This window comes from Vanacampus margaritifer, chromosome 7 (genome assembly GCF_051991255.1).
Source record: "Vanacampus margaritifer isolate UIUO_Vmar chromosome 7, RoL_Vmar_1.0, whole genome shotgun sequence".
Lineage (NCBI taxonomy): Eukaryota > Metazoa > Chordata > Actinopteri > Syngnathiformes > Syngnathidae > Vanacampus > Vanacampus margaritifer.
This window is the reverse complement of record NC_135438.1, coordinates 26,870,149-26,892,648: the sequence shown is the minus strand read 5'-3', so window position 1 is coordinate 26,892,648 and position 22,500 is coordinate 26,870,149. Positions and strand designations below refer to the sequence as shown.

Below are 22,500 nucleotides of genomic sequence, written 5' to 3'. Positions count from 1 at the left end.
AGAAATAGGCAATAATCCCAATTAAATCTGAAATTAAATACTTGGGTACGTATATATCCAAAAATCAATATTCCAATGTTACTACGAACTTTGAAAACAAACTTAGAGAGTGCAAATCCAAATTAAATATTTGGCTTCAGAGGGATCTCTGCATTTTAGGGCGGATTTACATAACAAAAATGGAAAGTCTATCAAGAATAATATACCCAAGTTGTACCACAGCTGTTTCAAACAAAGTAATTAAAACAATTAATACCATAAATGTAAATTTTATTTGGAGGAACAGGCCTCACTATCTTAGAAAAGGTCAAATGGTTATAGATATACAAGATGGTGGCCTGAAGGTTATAGATTTTGATTGTCTTAATGGAACACTCGAAATTAATTGGTTAAAATCCTGGCTTAACAACCCTTTACACTACTTGGTACTGCGTCACAAACTTTATATTTAACAAAATAGGTTGGCTAAAAATATTACTTCTGTGTGATTTTACAATAAACAAATTACCACTTAAATTATCCAAGTTCCATAAACAGGTATTATTGTATTGGAAACTATTGTATGTACACAATTACTCACCATACTCAAATATAATATGGAACAAGAGGTGTATACTATGTAGAAACAAGTCACTGTTTTATAAAGATTGGATGTATAAGAATATATGGTCAATTGTACATTTGATGAACGCAGATGGTACTATGCTGAGTTCTGAGCAATTTTGTGGCAAATATAGTTTATATCCTCCTAGATTTGAATTTGAACGAGTGGTGAAGCACTGCCTAAGGAATTTGTTCCGTTCCGTTCCGTCTTCAATTCCGCTTATCCGGGGTCGGGTCGCGGGGGCAGCAGCTTTAGCAGGGAAGCCCAGACTTCCCTCTCCCCAGCCACTTCAGCCAGCTCCTCTGACGGGATCCCAAGGCGTTCCCAGGCCAGCCGAGAGACGTAGTCTCTCCAGCGTGTCCTGGGTCGTCCCCGGGGCCTCCTGCCGGTAGGACATGCCCGGAACACCTCCCCAGGGAGGCGTCCAGGAGGAATCCGAACCAGATGCCCGAGCCACCTCAACAGGTTCCTCTCAACATGGAGGAGTAGCGGCTCGACGCTGAGTCCCTCCCGGATGACCGAGCTTCTCACCCTATCTCTAAGGGAGAGATACCGGCTACCCTGCGGAGGAAACTCATTTTGGCCGCTTGTATCCGGGAATTTGTTTTTCTTACAAAAATATAGTTGAACGCGTCAACCCACAAATGGGTACCATCACTATTCAAGGGATTTCTCTCACTGACAAAAAAATGTACAAACTAATTCATTAGACAGTGTCTTACTGAAACTCCTTTCCCTGGTAAAAGCCACAACAATAACATAGGAAATAAATATGACAAAACAGCCATTACAAAGCTATGGTCACTTTATTTAAAACTTCCGATTCCACCAAAAGTGAAAGAGACACACTTTAAAATTTTGAATGCTGTTTATCCTGCTAAAGATTTTCTCAAAAAACGATTTAAAATAGATAATGCATGTGCTTTCTCTGAGAATGGTGTGGAGACAATAGACCACACATTTTTTGAATGTACTAAAACTCAAGTGTTTTGGAAGCGTGTGCAAGACTGGACTCGTGGACATTTTGGGGATCGACCTATATCAAGAGACATTGTAACATTTGGAACTTTTCTTGAACACAAGAACAAAGAACTGTGCAGAAGTGAACTTCGTTTTGTTGAGTTTTGTCGTCATTGTTTTGTATTTGAAAGTGTAAACTGTGAAATGAATAAAAAACAAAACAAAACAACAGAAAAAAAAGTTTGGTCATTAGGAAGCCGTGTGGTTACCGCACTGTGGTAGTTAGGTGTTATGTGACGTATGGCGATGAAACTACATCCCAGCCGAAGCTCCGACCCATGTCCTAGCTTTTTTTCCCCTGTTCCAGCCGAAGCTAGGAGGAACAAACTACACTTGTGTGTACGAGAGCATATCAGTGTTCTTTATGTTTCATTCTGTCTTTTCAAGAATGGACGGTTAGAGCACTTACATTTGCTCCATTAATGTTTAACATTACAGCACATCTCTGGTACATGTTGCTTCCGCTCCTCCTGTGCGCTGTGCAACAACTCAAACAATCCCCCTGGAAAACACATACTCACAAACTAACAATCCTATTGTTACATCCTTTCTTTTCTTTTTTTATTTTCTTGTAAAGCACTTTCTTGAAACAAACTTTTACTGGCTGACTTTACATAAAGGATTCTTCCATATACATTTTGGACTATCATATCAAACAAAAAAAATAGTGTCACTTTTCCTGTGCATTACTAATAATATAACCCAAAGCATCCTATACAATCCGTCTCAAATAATAAAACATCTGCTTTCTTTTTTTCGCTCCAAACCATCAGAAAGTCAGTGTATAAAACATCTTGTCAGTATTGTATTGTATTATATAACTTGTCAACATTAGCCCCCTTTTTTTTCTTGACGTTGTTGGTTGTTTTTCATTTCTTGCACATTATTTCGTAGCTCCGGTTTCAGCAGAGTATTCTTTGTGGGGAGAAGGATTATCATCCTTCTGTTCAGCAGTCTCTGTTTACTTCATTTATATATAGCGCTTTTCCACCTTACAAGGCCCTCAAAGCGCTTTACATTCAACTACCCATTCACCTACTGATGACGCAGCATCAGGAACAACTGGGGGGTTCAGTACCTTGCTTAAGGATACTTTGACATGGTCACAATGGCATGGGATCGAACCCACAATTTCTGGATTGGGAGATGACCACCGTACTACTGAGCCACACCGCAGGGCTAGTAATGAGACATTAGCTTGGCATGTTGTGATGGGCTAGCATAGCCAGATATGGGTCCCGTCCAGCCATTGCAGCTATTTCCATGAGACTTTTGGCTGTTTTTAATGCAGATTTACAGCAGATTCCGCCTTACCATTACTCTGAGTGTAACCAGGTGACAATGCTAATTCATACTGGATGCGTCTGCTCACTGTGCTGCATTGTAATCGGAAATAAGGCCAAAGAAGGGGCATGCGTTAATTGCCGTAAAAAAAATAAAAATAAAGTTAGGTAAAAGGGACTTTGAATTAACTCATTATTAAAAATATTACAAACTGAAACTTACAAAAACTAGGCCATACAAAAACTCAGGTTTCACTGTATTTTGCATTTACAAAAGCAATAATATTATTAAAAATGATTTGAAAATCAGACCACTCCTTTATATACAAATCTGTATCATAGGGTTAATTATTTCTCTAACAGTTCACAAGTGTATTTAACATTATTTTTCCCCCTCAAAAGCATCTATGATCCCCACATAAATACTCACACAGTATTGAGTATTTTACTGTATTTTTGTTAATAGGCAATTTGAGAGGCATATTGTATGTCTATAATAAATAAGGCATCAGGTCAAGTTCAATGGAAAAAGTTAAAAGATTGTTTTATTAACTAACTTTGATAGTTTAACATAAATTTTGTTTACTATATAACAGTTTGCAGAAATTCAACCAAGCATCGAAGGAAAGCCACCTAGAATTTTTTACACACATAACCTCCCTTTTTTTTTTATATGTACATACTGTATATCAATTAAATGTAATCAACAAATAAAAAATATATTTTTAGAACAACACTAAGATTTTGAAGAACTTGATTATCAGCCTTGTTTTCCTAAATGGTCTTGATTGTGGCTGACCTATTTTTTTTATTTTTTTATTTTTACTGTTTGTTCAAACCAACCTTATTCACAGTCCAACACACATGCCTACAGTGGCTGGTAATAATCCGTGTGCATGCTGTCAAACAATATGGACAATATTATCAACAAAAGTAGAAAAGTAAATTCACATTTCAAACCACACTATCCTCTACTAATTTGAAATATTCACATCTTAGAATAATAAAAAGAGGGAATCAGCATTTGTTAATTATTCACGCTATGAAAATTAGTTTGCCATAATGAAACAATTTGCAATATTTCCCAACCACAGGCAGATTTAGTTAGTCAGTCAGTCCAAGAGATAAAAAAAAAAAAAAAGCCTGTTCAATTGATTGTATATTTTTTTAACAGCAGTCTGGTGCCCTTTTGTTTTTGTTTAGTTTCAAATCGTTTCATTTTACTAGCTGTTTTGAAGGTCCGCACAATAGAGTTAATCTGCCCTTTTCTGAGAATCTCAAGATGAAGCTGCAAATTAGACATTTACCATGGGTGGTTCTCTCACCACCTGTCAACCTGCACATCAGCAGTCAGAGGCTGGTGGGTTTGAGGCTAAATAATTCCTGCGCTATAATCAGTCACTCCGGCAGATGGGTTGACCCGGTGGGAGGCAGAGGAAGCGGAGCCGGAGGAGCCAAACTGCTCACTAAAAAAAATAACTGGTCCAACTGAGCAGCTCGATCTTGTTGATCTGGTCTAGCTTAACCCTGATAACAGAAAAAACACAGCATTAAAGAAATCATTGCAACTGATACAGACAGAAAGTGTAGTTCTTTTCAGATGAGTTGTTAAATAGTGCATTCCTAAACAGCTGGTTCAATGCACAAGGAGCATTATTTGGTTGTAACAGAAATTGTCAAATGCATCACGACGGCTATTGGGGCCACATATAAATATATTTTTTAGAGGTTGGGGCAATATTCAGAGAAAAAAACTCCCAATTTATCACTTTATAAAGTCGCAAAGTTGAGACTTCATATAGTGGCAAATTTGCAAGAAAAACCTCAGAAATTTACGACGAATATACGTAGCTATAGTCTGATGTGGGGATTCGTTGGTGGTTAATGGGACATTAAAAAATATATATTATAAAATGAAAAGGCAGGATGGAGACGGATTCATTCTTAATTTAAACTTTACTCCTCATACATGGCAGCTAGGCGACAACACTTCCCGATCCCCTATCAGCTGACTAACACTAACCAATCAGAAGCTAGCATACTTAAGGTAAATGAAAGTGAATGACGGAGAGCAGCAGATTCGACATATCAACTTAGCTACTTGTACAAAAAAAATACAAAAATGTATGAATGTGTAAATCATAATTATTGAATTAGTCTCATTTGAATAGAGGTTGGCAAATTCTCCACCAAATCTATGCAAATTACGTCATTTACACACAAAAAACACTGGTACACCGGGGCGCAATCTGGCTGGCAGTAATCTAGTTGGCAGCGCAGCTATTGCTGAATTTCCCCATCTGCGTGTGTTTAGTGGATTCTACGCTCCCGGATTGCGCCATTTATACTAGTTAGCACTGCGCAAAAGCTACGCAAACCTTTAGTGGATCCGGCCCTTAGTTTTTTCAGTTTTCTTGGAGTCTGAGCGGGAGTTTGGGCTGGGCTCAAAGCTGGCCTTTTTTTTTTTTTTCAGTTTCCATCCCAATTGTGTTGTACACTAACACTAAATGTCAGCGGGGATGAGCATGACTTCACTCTGTTCCACTCCACACCTTCCCACCCCCGATAGAAATCATACCTCAATGCAATGATTATGTCACAGATTTTGTATTGTCATCATGGTCTCAAGCTAAACAAACCGTTATAAAACCCCTCAGATCGTAATATAATCGAGCCTTAAAAATCGTTGATAAAAAGCCAATGCGGCACCACCTCTGTTACATACTTGTAAAACACTATATGTTAAGCTTCGACAACCTTATTAAGTATTCTGATATCTGTTTGGTGCATAAAATTCTTAATGATGCAGTCCCACCCCCATTAAAAACATTTGTACATCTGCGCTTACAATCAACAGTGTTACGGTCTGCATTGAGGGGCGACTGTAACATCCCAAAAAGAAAGTCACCCTTTTCTCAGTCAGCCTACCTAAAAAACAACGCAAACTTTTATAGCTTCTCATAGGCAGTCAAAGGCTGGCTTCTTGAACACCAGTCCTGTTTCCATTATTAGACCTGTCCATCAGACTATACCCTTGTGGGTGTGGGGGAATATATATATATATATATATATATATATATATATATATATATATATATATAATAAATAGGGTTGATAGGGTAACTTTTAAAATGTAATCCGTTACCTGCTAAAAAAAAATAAATAATAAGTAGTTAGTAACGTAATCCAAGTAATGTTACTGTATTACTTTTGGATTACTCCAATATTGAGTATGCTCATGAAGACAACATACAAATAAATATTACCACAGTATATATTCCATACAATGTGCCCCTGCTATTTGCGGGTGATAGGGACCCGGGCAATAGCAAAAATCCTTGTGTAATTAAAAAGCATGTAGGCTATAGATTGTTTGTTAGTTTGTTTGTTTGTTTGATTGATTGATTGATGGCCATATGCTGTTTTTGAACTGTCACTGAAAGCAACCACACCTCACGATTTAGACAGACAGACAGACAGACAGAGACAGATAGACAGATAGACAGATAGATAGATAGATAGATAGATAGATAGATAGATAGATAGATAGATAGATAGATAGATAGATAGATCCAATGAGAATGACGATGCGTGACATCAACTGCAAATTTAAATTTTGTCCCAGTCACAAGTTTAGCCGTATATATATTGTGTATGATGTTTGAATAGTGAATTGGAGGGAAGGAAGATTTGCTTGGAAGGTGTAACTCACGTTATGGTTGTAGGCTAGTGGGCTAGCTAGCAAGAGGCTACAGTGCGTAGCATGCCGCTGGACCCTCAGCTCAAACTTTCGCTGTGAGTAAGTTCCAATAAATACCGGTCGCCATTTCCTCCTCCCGTCCGTGAAGCTTTTTCAAACTGCTTGCGTGTGGAGGACACGACTGGTCAGTTCGTTCGTCCCCACCTCCCCGACATGTAGCAACGGTCCCACTCGCGCGGGCATGCACACTGTCTCTCTCTGTCTCTGTCTCTCTCTCGCCCTCGCTCTCTTTCACACTCTCTCTCATTACAGAAATTATAATCCCTTGAAGTAATCCCCATTTTTAATAAATGTACTTGTAATCTGATTACATGTTTTTTCCTGTAACTGTAACAGAATACAGTTACAATTTTTTGATTACGTAACGGCGGTACATGTATTCCGTTGCTCTCCAAGCCTGTATATATATATTAGAGCTTTCAAACGATTACATTTTTTAATCTGATTAATCACATCTTTGAATTTTGATTCATCATGATTAATCACTTAATAACAACTCTCTTTTTTATCTATATTATTCCCCTGCCAAATTTGAAGAGCACTGGTTATGTGTTAATTATTTTGACATTTAATGTTATGAGGACGTCTTCAACATCTTTTGATCCACTGCACACGCCCATCCTCCTCTTTTTCTAATCAGTTAATTACTTGCAGAATTTAAAATGGAAAAAAAAATTACCCCAATATTTTGACATGAACAAATATTCTAAATGTGATACGCAAACATTCATTAAATGCTTTACTTTAATGCATGAAATTAGGTTTATTGGTTAAATACAATCTGTGCTACCTTAAACGTAGCCATCCGCTGTCATGCTAAAGGCTAATCTATGGACAAAATTGTGCAATTAATCTGCATTAATTCATGATTAATGTGATACATTTTTGTGATTAATTAATCAATTAACGCTTTGACCTTGACAGCACTAACATATATATATATATATATATATATATATATATATATATATATATATATATATATATATATATATATATATATATATATATATATATATATATACACACATATACATACAGTCCTGCTCAAAAGTTTGTGAACCCTGCAGGCATGGTCAGACTTTTTGTATAAAATATTAAAATAACCTTATTAAATGTTTTCTCATACCCAAATCTACAATGCTGACATTGAAAATAATGGACTTGAATAAAAAGAATGATAATATTGTCATTTATTCTTGAACAAAAGTTGTTAATTTAAGAAAAACTCAGATTTCATGGGTGCAAAAGTATGTGAACCTCTCACTTAATCGGACATTGCACCTCCTTTAGCGATGAGAACTTCATCCAAACACTTTCTTTAGTGATTTATCAGTCTTTCACATCTACTTTGGGGTAATTTTTGCTACTCTTCCTTGCAAAATGCAGCCAATTGAGAGAGGTTGGATGGGCGTCTAACATAAACTGCCCGCTTCAGGTCCCGCCACAGTATTTTGAAAGAATTTAAGTCAGGATTTTGACTGGGCACATCAAGAACATAAATCTTGTTGTTCTTCAGATATTCCCTTGGTTGTATTGCTGGAATGCTTTGGATTATTATCTTGTTGCATGATCCATCATCTACCAGGCTGTAACTTCACAAAGGACGGCTTCAGGTTATGTTCCAGGATTTCACAATATTCCTCTGAATTCATGATTCCCTGGATTATGTGGCGTTGTCCAGGTCCTGAGGATGAAAAGCCAGCCCAGAACTTAACATTCTCACCACTCTGCTTCACTGTAGGGAGAAGGTTCTTTTGCTGGAATGCACTGTTGACTTTTCACCAAACATGACTGTTTTAGTTGTGACCAAACAACAGTCTGTCCACAGAAGGGACTTCCAAAAAGCTTCAGGTTTGTCCAGGCACTCTCTGGCAAAGTTGAGATCTGCAGCTTTGATCTTTTTTTTGTGAGCAGAGGCTTCAACCTAGCAAGCCTTACATTAAAGCTTTGTTGATTGACTGTTGAAGCATGCACGTGTCCCAGATGCAGCAAATGAGGTCTGCAAATCCCTTGATGTGATGTTCGAGTTGGCTTTTTACCTGAATTATCATTTTTCTTGTGATTCTTGTTGATAGTTTAGATCATAGGTGTCAAACTGCGGTCCTTGAAGTCCTGCAGATTTTGGAGGTTTTCCTCTTCCAACACAAGCTGATTACAATCAGCAGGATCGTTATCAGGCTTATGCAGAGTTTGCTGATGAGCTGATCATATATCAGCTGTGTTGGAAAACGGAAACATCCAAAACCTGCAGTCTACGGTCCTCGAGGACCGGAGTTTGACACCTATGGTTTAGATGGTCGTCCACTTCTAGGCAGGATTGTAGAAATTTTCTGTGTTCTCTAGTTGCAGATGATCTGCTTTACAGTGGAATGATGAAGCTCAATTTTTTTTAGATTACTTTATAGCTTTCCTCAGACAGATGTGCTGTCACTACCCACTTCCTGAGGTCCCCTGAGATTGTTTTTCCTCTCAGCATGACTGACCTGTATGGGTTCACCTGGGTAAGACTAAAGTGACGTGGTTTTGTCTCTGTTTCAGTTAGTGATGCACAATTTCTTTGCTAAACCTCTCTTTTCATTGGTCCATTTCAGTGGTTAGTTTACCTACCAATGTGTCCCACCTGATCCTACTTGACTGCTTGTTTTAAGCAATGCAGCTCAGGGTTCACTTACTTTTGCACTTACATTAATTGACCAATTTTTTTTTTTAAATTAAGTTTGGACTACACAGTTGATTAAAAAACAAAAAAAACAATGCATTGAATTGATAAACCTACACCTGTTGTTTCATATAAATTGAAATATGAAACGATTGAACAACAAAATCAGGTTGAAACAATTGGAAAGTCCAAATTGCTCAAAACTTTTGAGCAGCTATGTATGTGTGTGTGTGTGTGTGTGTGTGTGTGTGTGTGTGTGTGTATGTGTGTGTGTGTGTCAAAGTAGCCCAAGTAGATTTCAAATCTGTGGGAAACACTGTGTAATTATAATTTATAACATGTATACACAATTTTCTAAGACAACATGTATGTCATGCTTGTGCAGCATTCCAGATATAACATGCTGAAATGACCACATAATCAGGGTAATCAGCATAACAGCAAATTTTGTATAAAATAGACAATAATCACATCACAAAACGAACAAATGGAATTAAAAAACAAAATAACTCACAGGAAATCTGTAAGGACAAGAAGCAAAAGAGTAGCAGTCAATGAATATCAGAATTTCAAAAGTGCTGACATTATGTAATAGGGTCATTCCGTGCCATGTCATCAATTTTCTGAAAATCTTCCAACCTGACCATCACAGAATTTCTTGAAAAAAACTAGTACGAAGATACACTTGTTGATAGGAAAAATCCAAAATATTAGGGCTCTAATGTCAATAGTTTTTTCATGAAAAATTTAATTGAATGAAGGATAGTTATAGACGTTTTTTGGCATAATACGTTGAAAAGCCACATTTAAACAGCAATATCTGGAAAACTATCACAAATATCAAATTCTTGTTAAAAATTATAAAATTGTGAGGGTGTTTTGCCTAATTTTTACACAGATTATATATTTTTCCCGATATTGGTGTGGTTTATTATTAATAATCCAATAATTAATTAATCATAATTAATCATTAATTGCTCATTAATTATCCAACTGATTGTATAATAGGTCGGAGGCATTTGATGAAATGACATGGAATGACCGATAGTTCTTCTTACTTTGGTTCTTGTATTCCTCCCACCATTCCTCCTGTTATCCCTGCTGCATTTGCTCCAGCTGCTGAGGAAGCCTTTCGAATTAGCTGGTACTGCATTTCAGCAGCAGCGGCGCTTGAGTAGGACAGTGCTTTACCAAGAGGTGGGTGTTGTGGGGAGTGAGAAGGGTTCTTTGCGGAAGATGACGACAAGTCCAAAGGGGTATCTGTAGAGAATGTGCGGTGTGGGTAGGGATGGTGGGCCAGGTGAGGAGCAATGAAACGAGAAATGTGGGAGGTAGAGGTGGAATGGTGGTGATGATGATTGGAGTGATGATGATTATGATGATGATAATGGGAGTGATGGTGGTGGTGATGGTGTGGTGGATTCTGAGCCGGGGAAGGGGGTGGCACAGACGTTTGACAGAAAGGCAAAAGGCGATTGCTTCGCTGTGGTTCCACCAACAGATGCTCCCTCTCAGGAGGAGAGGAGCATGTGGAAGAGATTGACCGATGAAGGAGGGGGTGATGGTATTTGGGAGACTGGGAATGCATTTCAGCATCTCTTGGTTTCGACGAATGAAAAGAGGAGATGTAGCCACCTGCCGCTGGAGAGCAGGGTGTCCCAGACGAAACCTCAGGAATTTTTGAACCTGCTAACACCCCTTTGTCAAAACCATCATCTCTAGCCATTAAACTGTCATCTGAAAGGCTTCCTTTAGGAGCTGGATGGGGAGGTGGAGGAGTCTGATTTTCTAAGCTCTTAAAGCTGCTTGAGGTAGTGGTTGTTTCAGAGATCTGGGCAGTACATGCTGAGGTTTGCATAGAACCAGAGGATTGTGAAGGCACTCCTGACAGGACAGCAGGGTCAGAGAAAGAGGGGTACGAACGCCCCTTGAGAGAGTAGCTAGGAATGCCTCCAACTCCACCATCTCTTCTCTCCCCCCCAGCTATCCCCCCCGCTTTGTTAGAATAAGTTTCCCTCAGGTCCAAGCTAGGTTGTGAGCGGAACCCAGGTTGATGGCTAGATTGAACCAAGGAGGAAGATGAGGAGGAGGAATCCCTACTGCTGGCATCCCTCTCCGCTTGACTTAACTAAAGAACAAAAGAAGAGAAAGAGAAGGATGGTGAAGAAACCATTTCCATGACACAGTTATAAATAATAGCAGTCAGCATTTGTGCTGATCATTCAAACAACTTCCTACTGGAGGTCAAAAACACAAAGATTTAACATTGCTCTCAATTATGAATGTAAAAGTAAAAAAAAACAAAAAAACTTCATGTTTTTTCCTGTAGGTAAGAGCCCTGCACTGAGCTCTCCACATCCTAGTCCAACAGTACCACATCATCTGCAAAAAGCAGATGCAATACTGAGTGAGGCCACCCCCTCAATGCCTCGGCTGTCCAAATTCTGTCCATAAATGCTATGAAAAGAATCAGTGGCAAAGGGTAGCCTTGGCGGAGTCCAACCCTCACTGGAAGCGAATCCGACCTACAGCCGGCAACGCGGACCAAACTCTGACATCGGTGGTACAGGGACCAAACAGCCCATATCAGGTGGTTCGCTAGCCCGTTCACACGAAGAACCCCCTGCAGAACTCTCAGAGGGACATGGTCAAACGCCTTCTCCAAATCCACAAAACACATCTAGACTGGTTTGGGCGAACTCCCATGCATCCTTGAGGACCCTATTAAGGTTGTAGAGCTGTTCCACGGCCGGTACAAAAGCTACACTGCTCATCCTTAATCCGAGATTCGACTTCCCGACTGACCCTCCTCTCCAGCACCCCTGAATAGACCTTACCTGGGAAGTTAAGGAGTGTGATCCCTCTGTAGTTTGGAACACACCCTGTAGAAGCGTGTCAACCAGGACAGCCCCTCAACATCCAGAGGTTTTAGGTAGCAACTCCGGAAGGATTTCATCCACCCCCCGGCCCCTTGCAACCAAGAAGCTTTTTATCACCGCAGTGACTTCATCCCAAGAGATATGGGAGCCCACCTCAGAGTCTCCAGACTCTGCTTCCTTTAAGGAAGGAGGAATTGAAGAGATCTTCAAAAGTATCTTTGAGGTCAGCAGCGCCCCAATCTCTACTATACTGTTAATGGCGTACAGCTCCCCCCTCATGAGACGCTGAATGGTGGATCAGAATTTTCTCAAAGCCATCCGGACATCAATTTCCATGGCCTCACCAAACTCCTCCCACGCCTGTAGTTTTGCTTCGTCAACTGCTGACGCTGCGTTGCACCCATCAGCTGCATCTGGAGTCCCACGGGCCAAAAAGGTTTGATAGGACTCCTTCAGCTTGACGGCATCCCTTGTTACCGGTGTCCACCAGCTCGTTCGGATTGCTGCCACAACAAGCACCAACCACTTTACGGCCACAGCTCCGATCAGCCGCCTCAACAATGGAGGCACAGAAAATGGTCCACTCTGACTCAATGTTTAGTCAAAGTGACAGTCAGCTTTATTGTCAATTTCACATGTGCTTATTGTGCTGGACATACAAAATCGAAATTTTGTTCCTCGCATTCCCAGGTGTCAGCAGGACATTAAAAAAAAACAAGGCAAGACATAGTCAGCAGTAAGTGCACAGGCACAATATGAAGAGGAGTATAACAATAAACATAACTTATTCAACATGGTGTTGGTTATGGACAAATCATGCCTTTGTGAATTAATAGTGAATTTTTGGTGTAAAATGTTTGAATTTGGTGAAAAATTAGAATTTTTGGAGTGAGGAAAATAGCCCTCGAATGGCATACATTTTTGGAATGTGTTGAAATTGCAATTGTGTGACCTCGCAGCGGTCATTGCTCGAGTCCTAAGAATGATAAACAATAGGAATAACATGTGTGAAGGCCTCTCCATGCATTTCATGTGCCCCTCTCCCCCAAAGACTGAGGTCTGGGGATAGGTCTGTCAACGACCCCCTCTGGTAATAGCATCAGGTCAAACAGTAATTGAAATGTACACAGCATTAGGGCATTACCTGGTTTGCATAAGCATAGGTTAGTGGAGTGCGGTTCTGTCCAGGACTGCAGGCAGGTCTGTATTTATACATGGTTGGAGTGGGCGGTGTTTTGTTTAGTAGATTGCAATCTACAGAGAAATGGAGAAGAAAAAAACATGTTACTAAAAAAAATAAGGAATGGGGGGTTCTAACTATTTCTTTGTATAACAAAAAATGCTTGTTCCTCTTGTTGGACAAAATTGTTGATAACCCTGTGTTGATGAAAGGAAACCCCACAATGGTCCCTGACCTCACTTGAAACTTACCATAGTAACAATATAAACAAAATTACAAAATCAGCCATTACCTTTGAATTGTCGTTAAAGAGAATTGATTAAAAAAAAAAAAAGGAAACAGCACTAAACAAAAGTGTTGGTACTCATAACTTAAGATTTAGTTTTACAACCTTTTGAGGCAATCATTGCAATAAACCACAGTAACTCTGGACCTGTCAACATATATTCAGATATTTTTGTTTTATCTTATTTTATATTTTTTTACCTTAATGTTTATACTATGTCATTTTAATGCTACTTTGTTTAATTATGAATTTTAATTTTAATGCTACTACTATGTCTTATGGCACCAGTCACCGAGACAAATTCACAGTAATGTAAAATGTATTAATTTACATGACAATAAAAACGATTCTGATTCTGATATTTTGGCTCACTCTTCGTGAGCAAACTACTCCAATTGTCTCAAATTGAAGAGTCTTCTCCAGATTCAGCACCTTCCACAAATGTTCAATGGGATTTAGATCTGGGCTCATAAAAGGCAGTTCAGAATATCCATCCATCCATCATGCAGCTTTAGCAGGGAAGCCCAGACGTGCCTCTCCCCAGCCACTTCAACCAAGTTCCTAGGCCAGTCTCTCCAGTGTGTCCTGGGTCGTCCCCAGGGCCTCCTGCCAGTGTGACATAAACGGAACACCTCTCCAGGGAGGCGTCCAGGAGGCATCCGAACCAGATGCCCGAGCCACCTCATCTGGCTCCTCTCAACACGGAGGAGTAGCGGCTCGAACCTGAGTCCCTCCCGGATGACTGAGCTTCTCACTGTATCTCTAAGGGAGAGCCCAGTCACCCAGCGGAGGAAACTCATTTTGGCTGCTTGTATCCGGGATCTTGTTCTTGTTCTTCACCTATGGTCACGACCCACAGCTCGTGACCATAAGTGAGGGTAGGACTGTCGATCGACCGATATATTGAGAGCTTCGCCTTTTGACTCAGCTCCTTCTTCACCACAACGGACCAGAACAAAGTCCACACACAAACAGACAAAAAGCATGGCTCAAAAAGACTCCTATGATGATGAACAAATTTGGATTGTGGTTTCCCTTGCCCAGACGCAGGTCACCGGGGTCCCCCTCTGAAGCCAAGCCTGGAGGTGGGGCTCCAAGGCGTGCGTCTGTTGGCCGGGCCCTCTGAAGGGTCAGATGAATAAAGGGGAGAGGTGGAAATGCATATAGCAGGCCTCTTGGACAGGGGTGTGCCAGAGCATCCTGGCCTAGCAGGCTGCTTTGCTTACTCAGGGAATACCAGAGGGGACAGTGAGTTGACTCCTCGGAGGCAAAAAGATCTACTGTCGCTTTTCCGAAGTGACTCCAAATGGTGCTCACCACCTCCGGGTGGAAACGCGAATCTCCCTGAGGCAGACGATGGTGGGAGAGGGAATCCGCTGACTGGTTGACAAGGCCCGGGAGAACATGGCCCGCAGGCTGGCAGGACAGGGGAGGTCTATCTGAGAAACCTCCGTGAGGCACGTAGCAAGTCGTCCCGCCCTCATGGTTGATGTGATACACAGTGGAGGTGTTGTCTGATCATACCAGGACATGGCGCCCTGCGGGCCAAATGCATAGCCAGCAGCTCCAGCACATTGATGTGCAGTGACCTGTCCCCTGCAGACCACTGGCATTGAGAAGTTCTGTGTTGCCAAACTGCACCCTATCCACTGGGGCTGGCATCGGTGGTGACAACTTCATGACGTGTAGGTACCACACCCAGCGGGACTTCCCCTGACAGAACAGACCGGCGACCCCAAGGTGCGAGAGCACCCATGAACCGACTGGACACTCGGAGACGCCTAAAATATAAATATAAATATAAACGCGCTAAATATAGGAGGCTTTCCCACTCACCTACCAACAGATCTCGGGGCCCAAAGGATGGCCCCATCATTTGTGATTTTTTCTATATTATGTTTTATTTTTATTTAGATGTGGGGTTGTTGTTTTTTTTGGTCAAGTTGTTCAGAATTCCCATTGTTAAAGATGCAACATAGCAGTCTGGCGTTCACTTCTCTAAATGTGAATGACTTATGTAAATTGACTTGGACTTTACCAACAATGACTTGAGCCCTTTGACGTGAAAAGACTTGCTTCTTCCACCAAAACAAAAAGATTAGAATGTATGTCAACGAGTAAATTCCTCTCGGTGTTTGTGTGCGTGTGTGTGTACGTGTGCGAGCTTGGCTGACACAGCGCCGTCATTCAGACATGTCAGTGAAGCCTAAAAGGCGCAAACACACGCTGCCTACGCCAAGGCAAACTTCAAAATAAAGCTGACCAAATAATACATTCACACTAATGCAACAGCCTTGGCAGATTTGACTTTGAAGTCTGCCTGCATGGTGGCGTGAACGCTAAGCTTGACTACTTTGATTTGATATTTTGGCTTGCATTATCAATGTTTTTATTGAAATTGCATAATTTCTGCCACTATTATTATAATGCCACCCCAAAAGTATATTAAATAGCTAATTTGGGACGTGGAGAAACCGCAGTTAATTATGCCGTCATTGCATGATACGGCACAAGTCTCCGGCGTCCATGGCTAGTAGCTAAATGTGCGTTAGCATCGGGTGCCTGGCTGGCAAGTTGCAACAGTTTGACAGCTGTTGCTTGGCTTGCTTATTTTTCTTATTCAATATTGTGGACCTATGCTACGTTCTTTGTAATCCATTCTCCCAGTTTAAAAGAAGGGAATGTGACTTAAATTGCACTTACATGTATTTTTCATTATTGAAAATAAATAAATAAAACTTTGCCTATATTTATATTTGTTTTATAAAACACTAGCTTTAAAAAACAAACAAACAAAAAAAAAACATTCAACATATCCAATATGGCCATTTGGATTCCATGAACACATCCTCAAGTGCATTACAATTGCAATATAACGTAAGGCAGAATACCTTGTTATTTTATACATGGATCATGTATAAAAATAATTATGTATCTTACCTTATATTGCACTTAAAGTTGTGTTCTTAAATCCTAACGGCCATATTAGACCGTTTGAGTTTATATATATATATATTTTAATTTAATGGGAAAAAGCATTTTAGAAAATAAATTAAGACAAAGTTGTATTTATCTGATTTCATTTCATTTTTTTTTTTTTTAAACAATCCGATCCGTGACTTTTGTGATCCATTGCACCACTAGTTGTTTGGGTACACAAACTATGAGGTGGTCAACAACTACAAAAAAAAATGCAGTATGTCCAAGATTAGATCACTGACAGAGAGCCAACAACTTCAAACTTCGTTCAACATCTGAAGTTGCACAAAGAACAGTAAGTAAGCTAATGTCAGTTGTTTATCGGCTAATTATTGTTGCTAGCTGCGTAGTTAATGAGACTATAAACTCACTGGAAACACATTGCAAAAACGGCAATCTGTTGCACCACTCTGGGTTCATTCCCTGAGTGCCTGACTCCTACTTTGATGGTCACCCCAAATAATATAATCTATGATGTTGTTAAAATGACTCGAAAGGACTTAAATCTCAAAGCGTTAGGACTTGTGAATGGCTTGACACTTGTCAGTCTTGACTCGGGACTTGTCAGTCTTGACTTGGGACTTGACTCATGACTTGAGGGCAAAGACTTGGAACTTACTTGTGACTTGCAAAACAATGACTTACTCCCACCTCTGACAGAGAGCACTGTGAAAGCTATAGACCAATATCAATATTAAATTGTGACTATAAGATATACACATCAATTATAGCTAACAGATTTCAGACTTTCATTTCTGATTTGATTGACGAAGATCAATCAGGCTTTATTAGAGTACGTCAAACCCAAGACAACATCAGGAGGACACTACATGTTATAAAAAAAGGTGCAGGAGAAAACTGAAAGTACTTAAGTTTAGATGCCAAAAGGGCTTTTGTGTTAGCTGGAAATATTTGTATTATTGTTTGGAAAGGTTTGGCTTCAACGCACAATCAATTAAATGTGTGAAAACATGATATCAAAATCCAAAAGCGAGAATTAAGATAAATGGCAGCCTCACAAACTGGTTTGGCCTGGAAAGGTCGGCCTGGCAGGGATGTAGCCTTTTCCCAACTTTATTTGCAATCTTCTTCGAACCCATGGCTCAAGCGATAAGACAGGAAGAGGGAATAGAAGGGGTTAAAATAAGAGACAATGAGCACAAAGTAGGGTTATTCGCAGATGAACCCCTGGGCGTTATTATAGTTTGATTAAGTTCTAGTAATTTGTGCCAAAATCTGGCATTTCCTTTGAAGTGTGATAACTTAGTCATTTATGAATATTTTTTTCACTTTCAACCGCTCAAAATGTTCACTGGCATCAGACCTATCTATACATATATCGTTTTAAAAAAAAGGTTTTTTTAATGCCCTCTATGGACAATAATAGCAGTATTATGCTAACAGCAAAATTAACTATGCTGTATATATACATATATGCAAAATAAAGTTCTAATTTGAATATTTCATATGACATATTTAGAGGCTTGAATAAGTCCATAAGTCATAACAATAGAATTTTTTATGCATGCCCAGTTTTCACACAATGGCAGTTTTCTGAATAAAACAAAGTTCTTGTAATTTTGCCAAAATCTGGCATTTCCTTTGAAGTGACATAACTTAGTCATTTATGAATATTTTTTCAATTTCAACCGCTCAAAATGTTCAGTGGCATCAGACCTATCTATACATATGTAGTTTTTATTTTATTTTATTTTTTTAATGCCCCCTATGGACAATAATAGCAGTATTATGCTAATAGCAAGACTAACTATGGTGTATATATATATAAAATAAAAGACTAATTTGAATATTTCATTTGACATAGTTAGAGGCTCAAACAAGGTCATAAGTCATAACAACTGAATTTTTTTATGCATGCCCAGTTTTTACACAATGGCATTTTTCAAAACTCTTGTAATTTTGCCAAAATCAGGCATTTCCTTTGAAGTGAGATAACTTAGTCATTTATGAATATTTTTTTCACTTTCAACCACTCAAAATGTTCAGTGGCATCAGACCTATCTATACATATATAGTTTTTATTTTATTTAAATTTTTTAATGCCCCCTGTGGACAATAATAGTGGTATTATGCTAATAGCAAGACTAACTATGCTGTATATATATATATAAAATAAAAGAATAATTTGAATATTTCATATGACATATTTAGAGGCTTGAATAAGTCCATAAGTCATAACAATAGAATATTTTCTGCATGCCCAGTTTTCACACAATGGCAGTTTTCCGAATAGCACAAAACTCTTGTAATTTTGCCAAAATCCGGCATTTCCTTTGAAGTGAGATAACTTAGTCATTTATGAATATTTTTTTCACTTTCAACCACTCAAAATGTTCAGTGGCATTAGACCTATCTACACATATATAGTTTTTATTTTTTTAATGCCCCCTATAGACAACAATAGCAGTATTATGCTAATAGCAAGACTAACTATGCTGTATATATATATATAAAATAAAATAATAATTTGAATATTTCATATGACATAGTTAGAGGCTCAAACAAGTCCATAAGTCATAACAATAGAATTTTTTTATGCATGCATTTTGTATTCATTTATTAGCCTTTGGCGCCACCTAGTGGATTTTTGTGTTAACACTCTAAACCAGGGGTGGGCAAACTTTTTGACTTGCGGGCCACAATGGGTTTGAAATTTTGACAGATGGGCCGGACCAGGAGCATTTGGACCTCATAGCACAGTAAAAACACACAGATAAATGTACAACCCAATTTACTTATAGTGTGCACTAAGGACTGTGTTTTTCAAATGTGCAAAATCCACTTATTTAAAACAGCTTTTCCAATAGCTTCAATTTTATTGTTTTAGCTCAACTTTTGCTGTGTTTTTATGCTTTGTAAAGTGACCTTGGGTGTTCTGAAAGGTGCTGTTTTTAAATGAAATGTATTATTATTATTATTATGATTATTATAAAATAGCCCTAATCCAGGTAGTACGTTTGCCTCAATGAATATGCAAGATGCGGCATTTACACACTATTTGGCAAAGTGGGAGGAGAAATGTAAATAGATTATAATAGCACATACACTGTGATCTGTCAAACCTGGTGACTGCATCTATTATTAATAGATTTCAATTCAAGGCGTAAAGTTAAAGATTTTTTTTCCATTGACCCACCCATTTTTAACCCGGGCCCACAGTACGTGTGACACATGCGGCTGCATGATAGCCGCTGCTGCCTGTCACGCGCTGAGGACAAAGTGCGTACATCCAATCCGTCTCTGACCACTTTTCCATCTCTGTGGGGGACGCATAGCACACGGTGTTTGTGCAGCAGCTCAAAAAGAAGCCAAAAGCCAACGAGGAAACGCTCATAGAAGTGCTCGACGCACGCCCCGGGGATGTATTCACCAATATCAACAGTCTCCTGCATGCGCGCTCCTCACCTCACCCATGATAACATGTAGAAAGACTATCTTCAGCTGTCAAAAGGATCAAAACACGCAACAGTGCCACAATGTTGACTGATAGACTGAACTATTTGTCCCTGCTTTCTTTCAAAAAAGAATTGACCGATTCTCTGGACTATCAGGACATTATTGCTGTGTTCAACACAAAACCGTGCCGTCTCCTGCTGTAAATGTCCAAATCCAAATCCAATAAGATAAGATAAGATCCACTGTTTGTCACACCCATCTAAGTGGGGCGAAATTTGTTCTCCGCATTTGACCCATCCCCTGAGAGAGCGGTGAGCAGCAACAGCGCCGCGCTCGGGAATCATGTGGTGATCTAACCTCCCAATTCCAACCCTTAATGCTGAGTGTCAAGCAGAGTGACAATCGGTCCCATTTTTATAGTCTTTGGTATGACCCGGCCGGGAATTGAACCCACGACCTCCCAGTCTCAGGGCGGACACTCTAATCACTCGGCCACTGAGCTGAACCAAAAAAATAAAAATAAAAATAAATAAAAATAAAAATAAAAAATTGAATTTTTTTCTAGCCTTATTGGATAAGTTCGGCGGGCCGGATTGAAACGCATAACGGGCCGTATTTGGCCCGCGGGCCGGGGTTTGCCCATGTCTGCTCTAAACACAAATTCCTCTATTTTCATGTTTATGACTCGTCAAAGAAGCGATTGCATCAGTAATCACGGAAAATGCATTATAACACATCAGGTTTACAGCATATCAAAAACTGTGATTTATAATGGGAGTCAATGAGCCAAAATCGGGCATTATTACAACAACTTCGTGTGAATCTCTCCCTCCTGTTTGGTAATAATTATAAATTACAGCATGGCGCCAATTTGAACTTCTACATTTTTAAACAATCCTGGTAAAATGTCAGGTCCCTAGTGTATTTTTTTCAAATGCTTTTTCTTTGATGAAAAATAGAAAAACAGAAAAAAGCCAGAAAATGGACAAATAACGCCCAGGGGTTAAAACGACCGGAAGTATGTTTACTCAAATTAATGGATTATTTTGGATACCTCTCAGGTTATAAACTAAATGTGTCGTGTTTGTGTCAGGCCAGTCTGCTGGGTCATATTTTTTCCTTCTCTCACAGCTCCTGGCATTCTTCTGGGTGGGCGGAGTTCCCAGCTGCACACCTGAGTCATAGCAATCAGCTCAGTATTTAGGTGCAGCAGAAGCTGTAGGGCGAATTATTTCGTTGATGTCGCTCACGCTCCTCGTTGGTCCGACTTTCCTGTAATGATTTTTGTCTAGTAGTTTTGCCTTTTTAATCCGACGACGCCATTCCGCTGGGGCTCCGTCGAGCCATTAAGTTTAGCTTGGATTTTACTTTTTTTCCTAGACTGTTGATATCGCCTTTGGTGCTCCTTTTTTTATGTTTTGGTTGTACTTTGTACCGCATATCCTCACGTACTCATGCACTTTTTGTTATTAAATGCTTTGCTTCCAACATACCTGCTCGGCTCTCCATTCTGCTTTGGGGTCCAGTTAATCAATCTTCACCCTTAACAAAATGTTAGAAAGATACAGGGCGGAAGTGCTGACAGCGCAGGTTTTCCAGACAGATAGAATGTTAGAAGCCTTTTCATTACTGTGACAACTTTTATTAGTCAGCTTGGAATGAGGGTGTGACCTCCTCATTCCTCTCGAAAGCCGGCAACTACTGCCTGTTGGCCCTTTCTACAGTCGACGCCAGCACTGCGGAGTAAATATTGTTATATTTATTAATTTTCTGTCTTGGTTATATCTTATATTTATCTAAAAGCAACCCTTGATCTGTCGTTTATCCGGTGCTTTGGTCTAACCATTACAATTAGCGAAATCACTCAAGCATTGCTTAGACATGTTTGCTAGCTAGCTCTGACAGTCATCAGATTATCCGACTCCTGAAGCTATGTTGCTGGCAGTCGAAACACCACAAATATACGCGTAGCTCACTGGGATAGCTGTTGGTATGAGTTTTTTTTTTAGTTTTTTTTACTCAAAGAAACCTTTGCATTCTCTTCACATACAAGCAGGACTGAGAAAGCAGACGCTATCACAAGTTCTGGTCCTAGTAATGAGTCAAAATTACAGCAGCTGCTTCCCCTACGTTAGGCATGTCTTGGATGTTTGTAGTAGAGATTAAATTTGACAATTGGGAATTAAAGTATTTTGTAACAATTTTAATCTGTGATTATAATATTGTTTATTGTTCCTGTTTGTATACTGCAGAAGTCAAATTGAAAAAGTGGGGGTTCCTGAGTAATGGGGATATCACTTCTGCTACTAATGAACTTTCCTAGATATAAAAAGACTTATGTAAATAGTAGCTAAAATAGTAACACAATTTGTCTTCATAACAGTGTGGAGAATCAAGGTAATTCAGTTTCAGAAACCAAAATGGATTCCT

The 22,500-nt window shown here is 39.4% G+C and overlaps 1 protein-coding gene across 5 annotated transcripts in view; it reads right to left on the bottom strand.

Annotated features, from left to right (window-relative positions):
• LOC144055525 (palmitoyltransferase ZDHHC5-A-like) overlaps positions 1-22,500 on the bottom strand; it is a 109,771-nt gene that overhangs the window by 7,151 nt on the left and 80,120 nt on the right. For 3 of the 5 annotated variants that reach the window (XM_077571548.1, XM_077571549.1, XM_077571551.1), the window contains 3 exons: positions 13,353-13,462; positions 10,388-11,457; positions 1,392-4,434 (listed from right to left, as the gene is read on the bottom strand). In XM_077571548.1, coding sequence (XP_077427674.1) covers positions 4,374-4,434; positions 10,388-11,457; positions 13,353-13,462 — 1,241 coding nt within the window. In that variant the 3' untranslated portion in view covers positions 1,392-4,373. Of the gene's footprint in view, positions 1-1,391; positions 4,435-7,845; positions 9,851-10,387; positions 11,458-13,352; positions 13,463-22,500 lie in introns of those variants that run through there. The other 2 variants (XR_013294896.1, XM_077571550.1) reach the window with 2 other exon arrangements.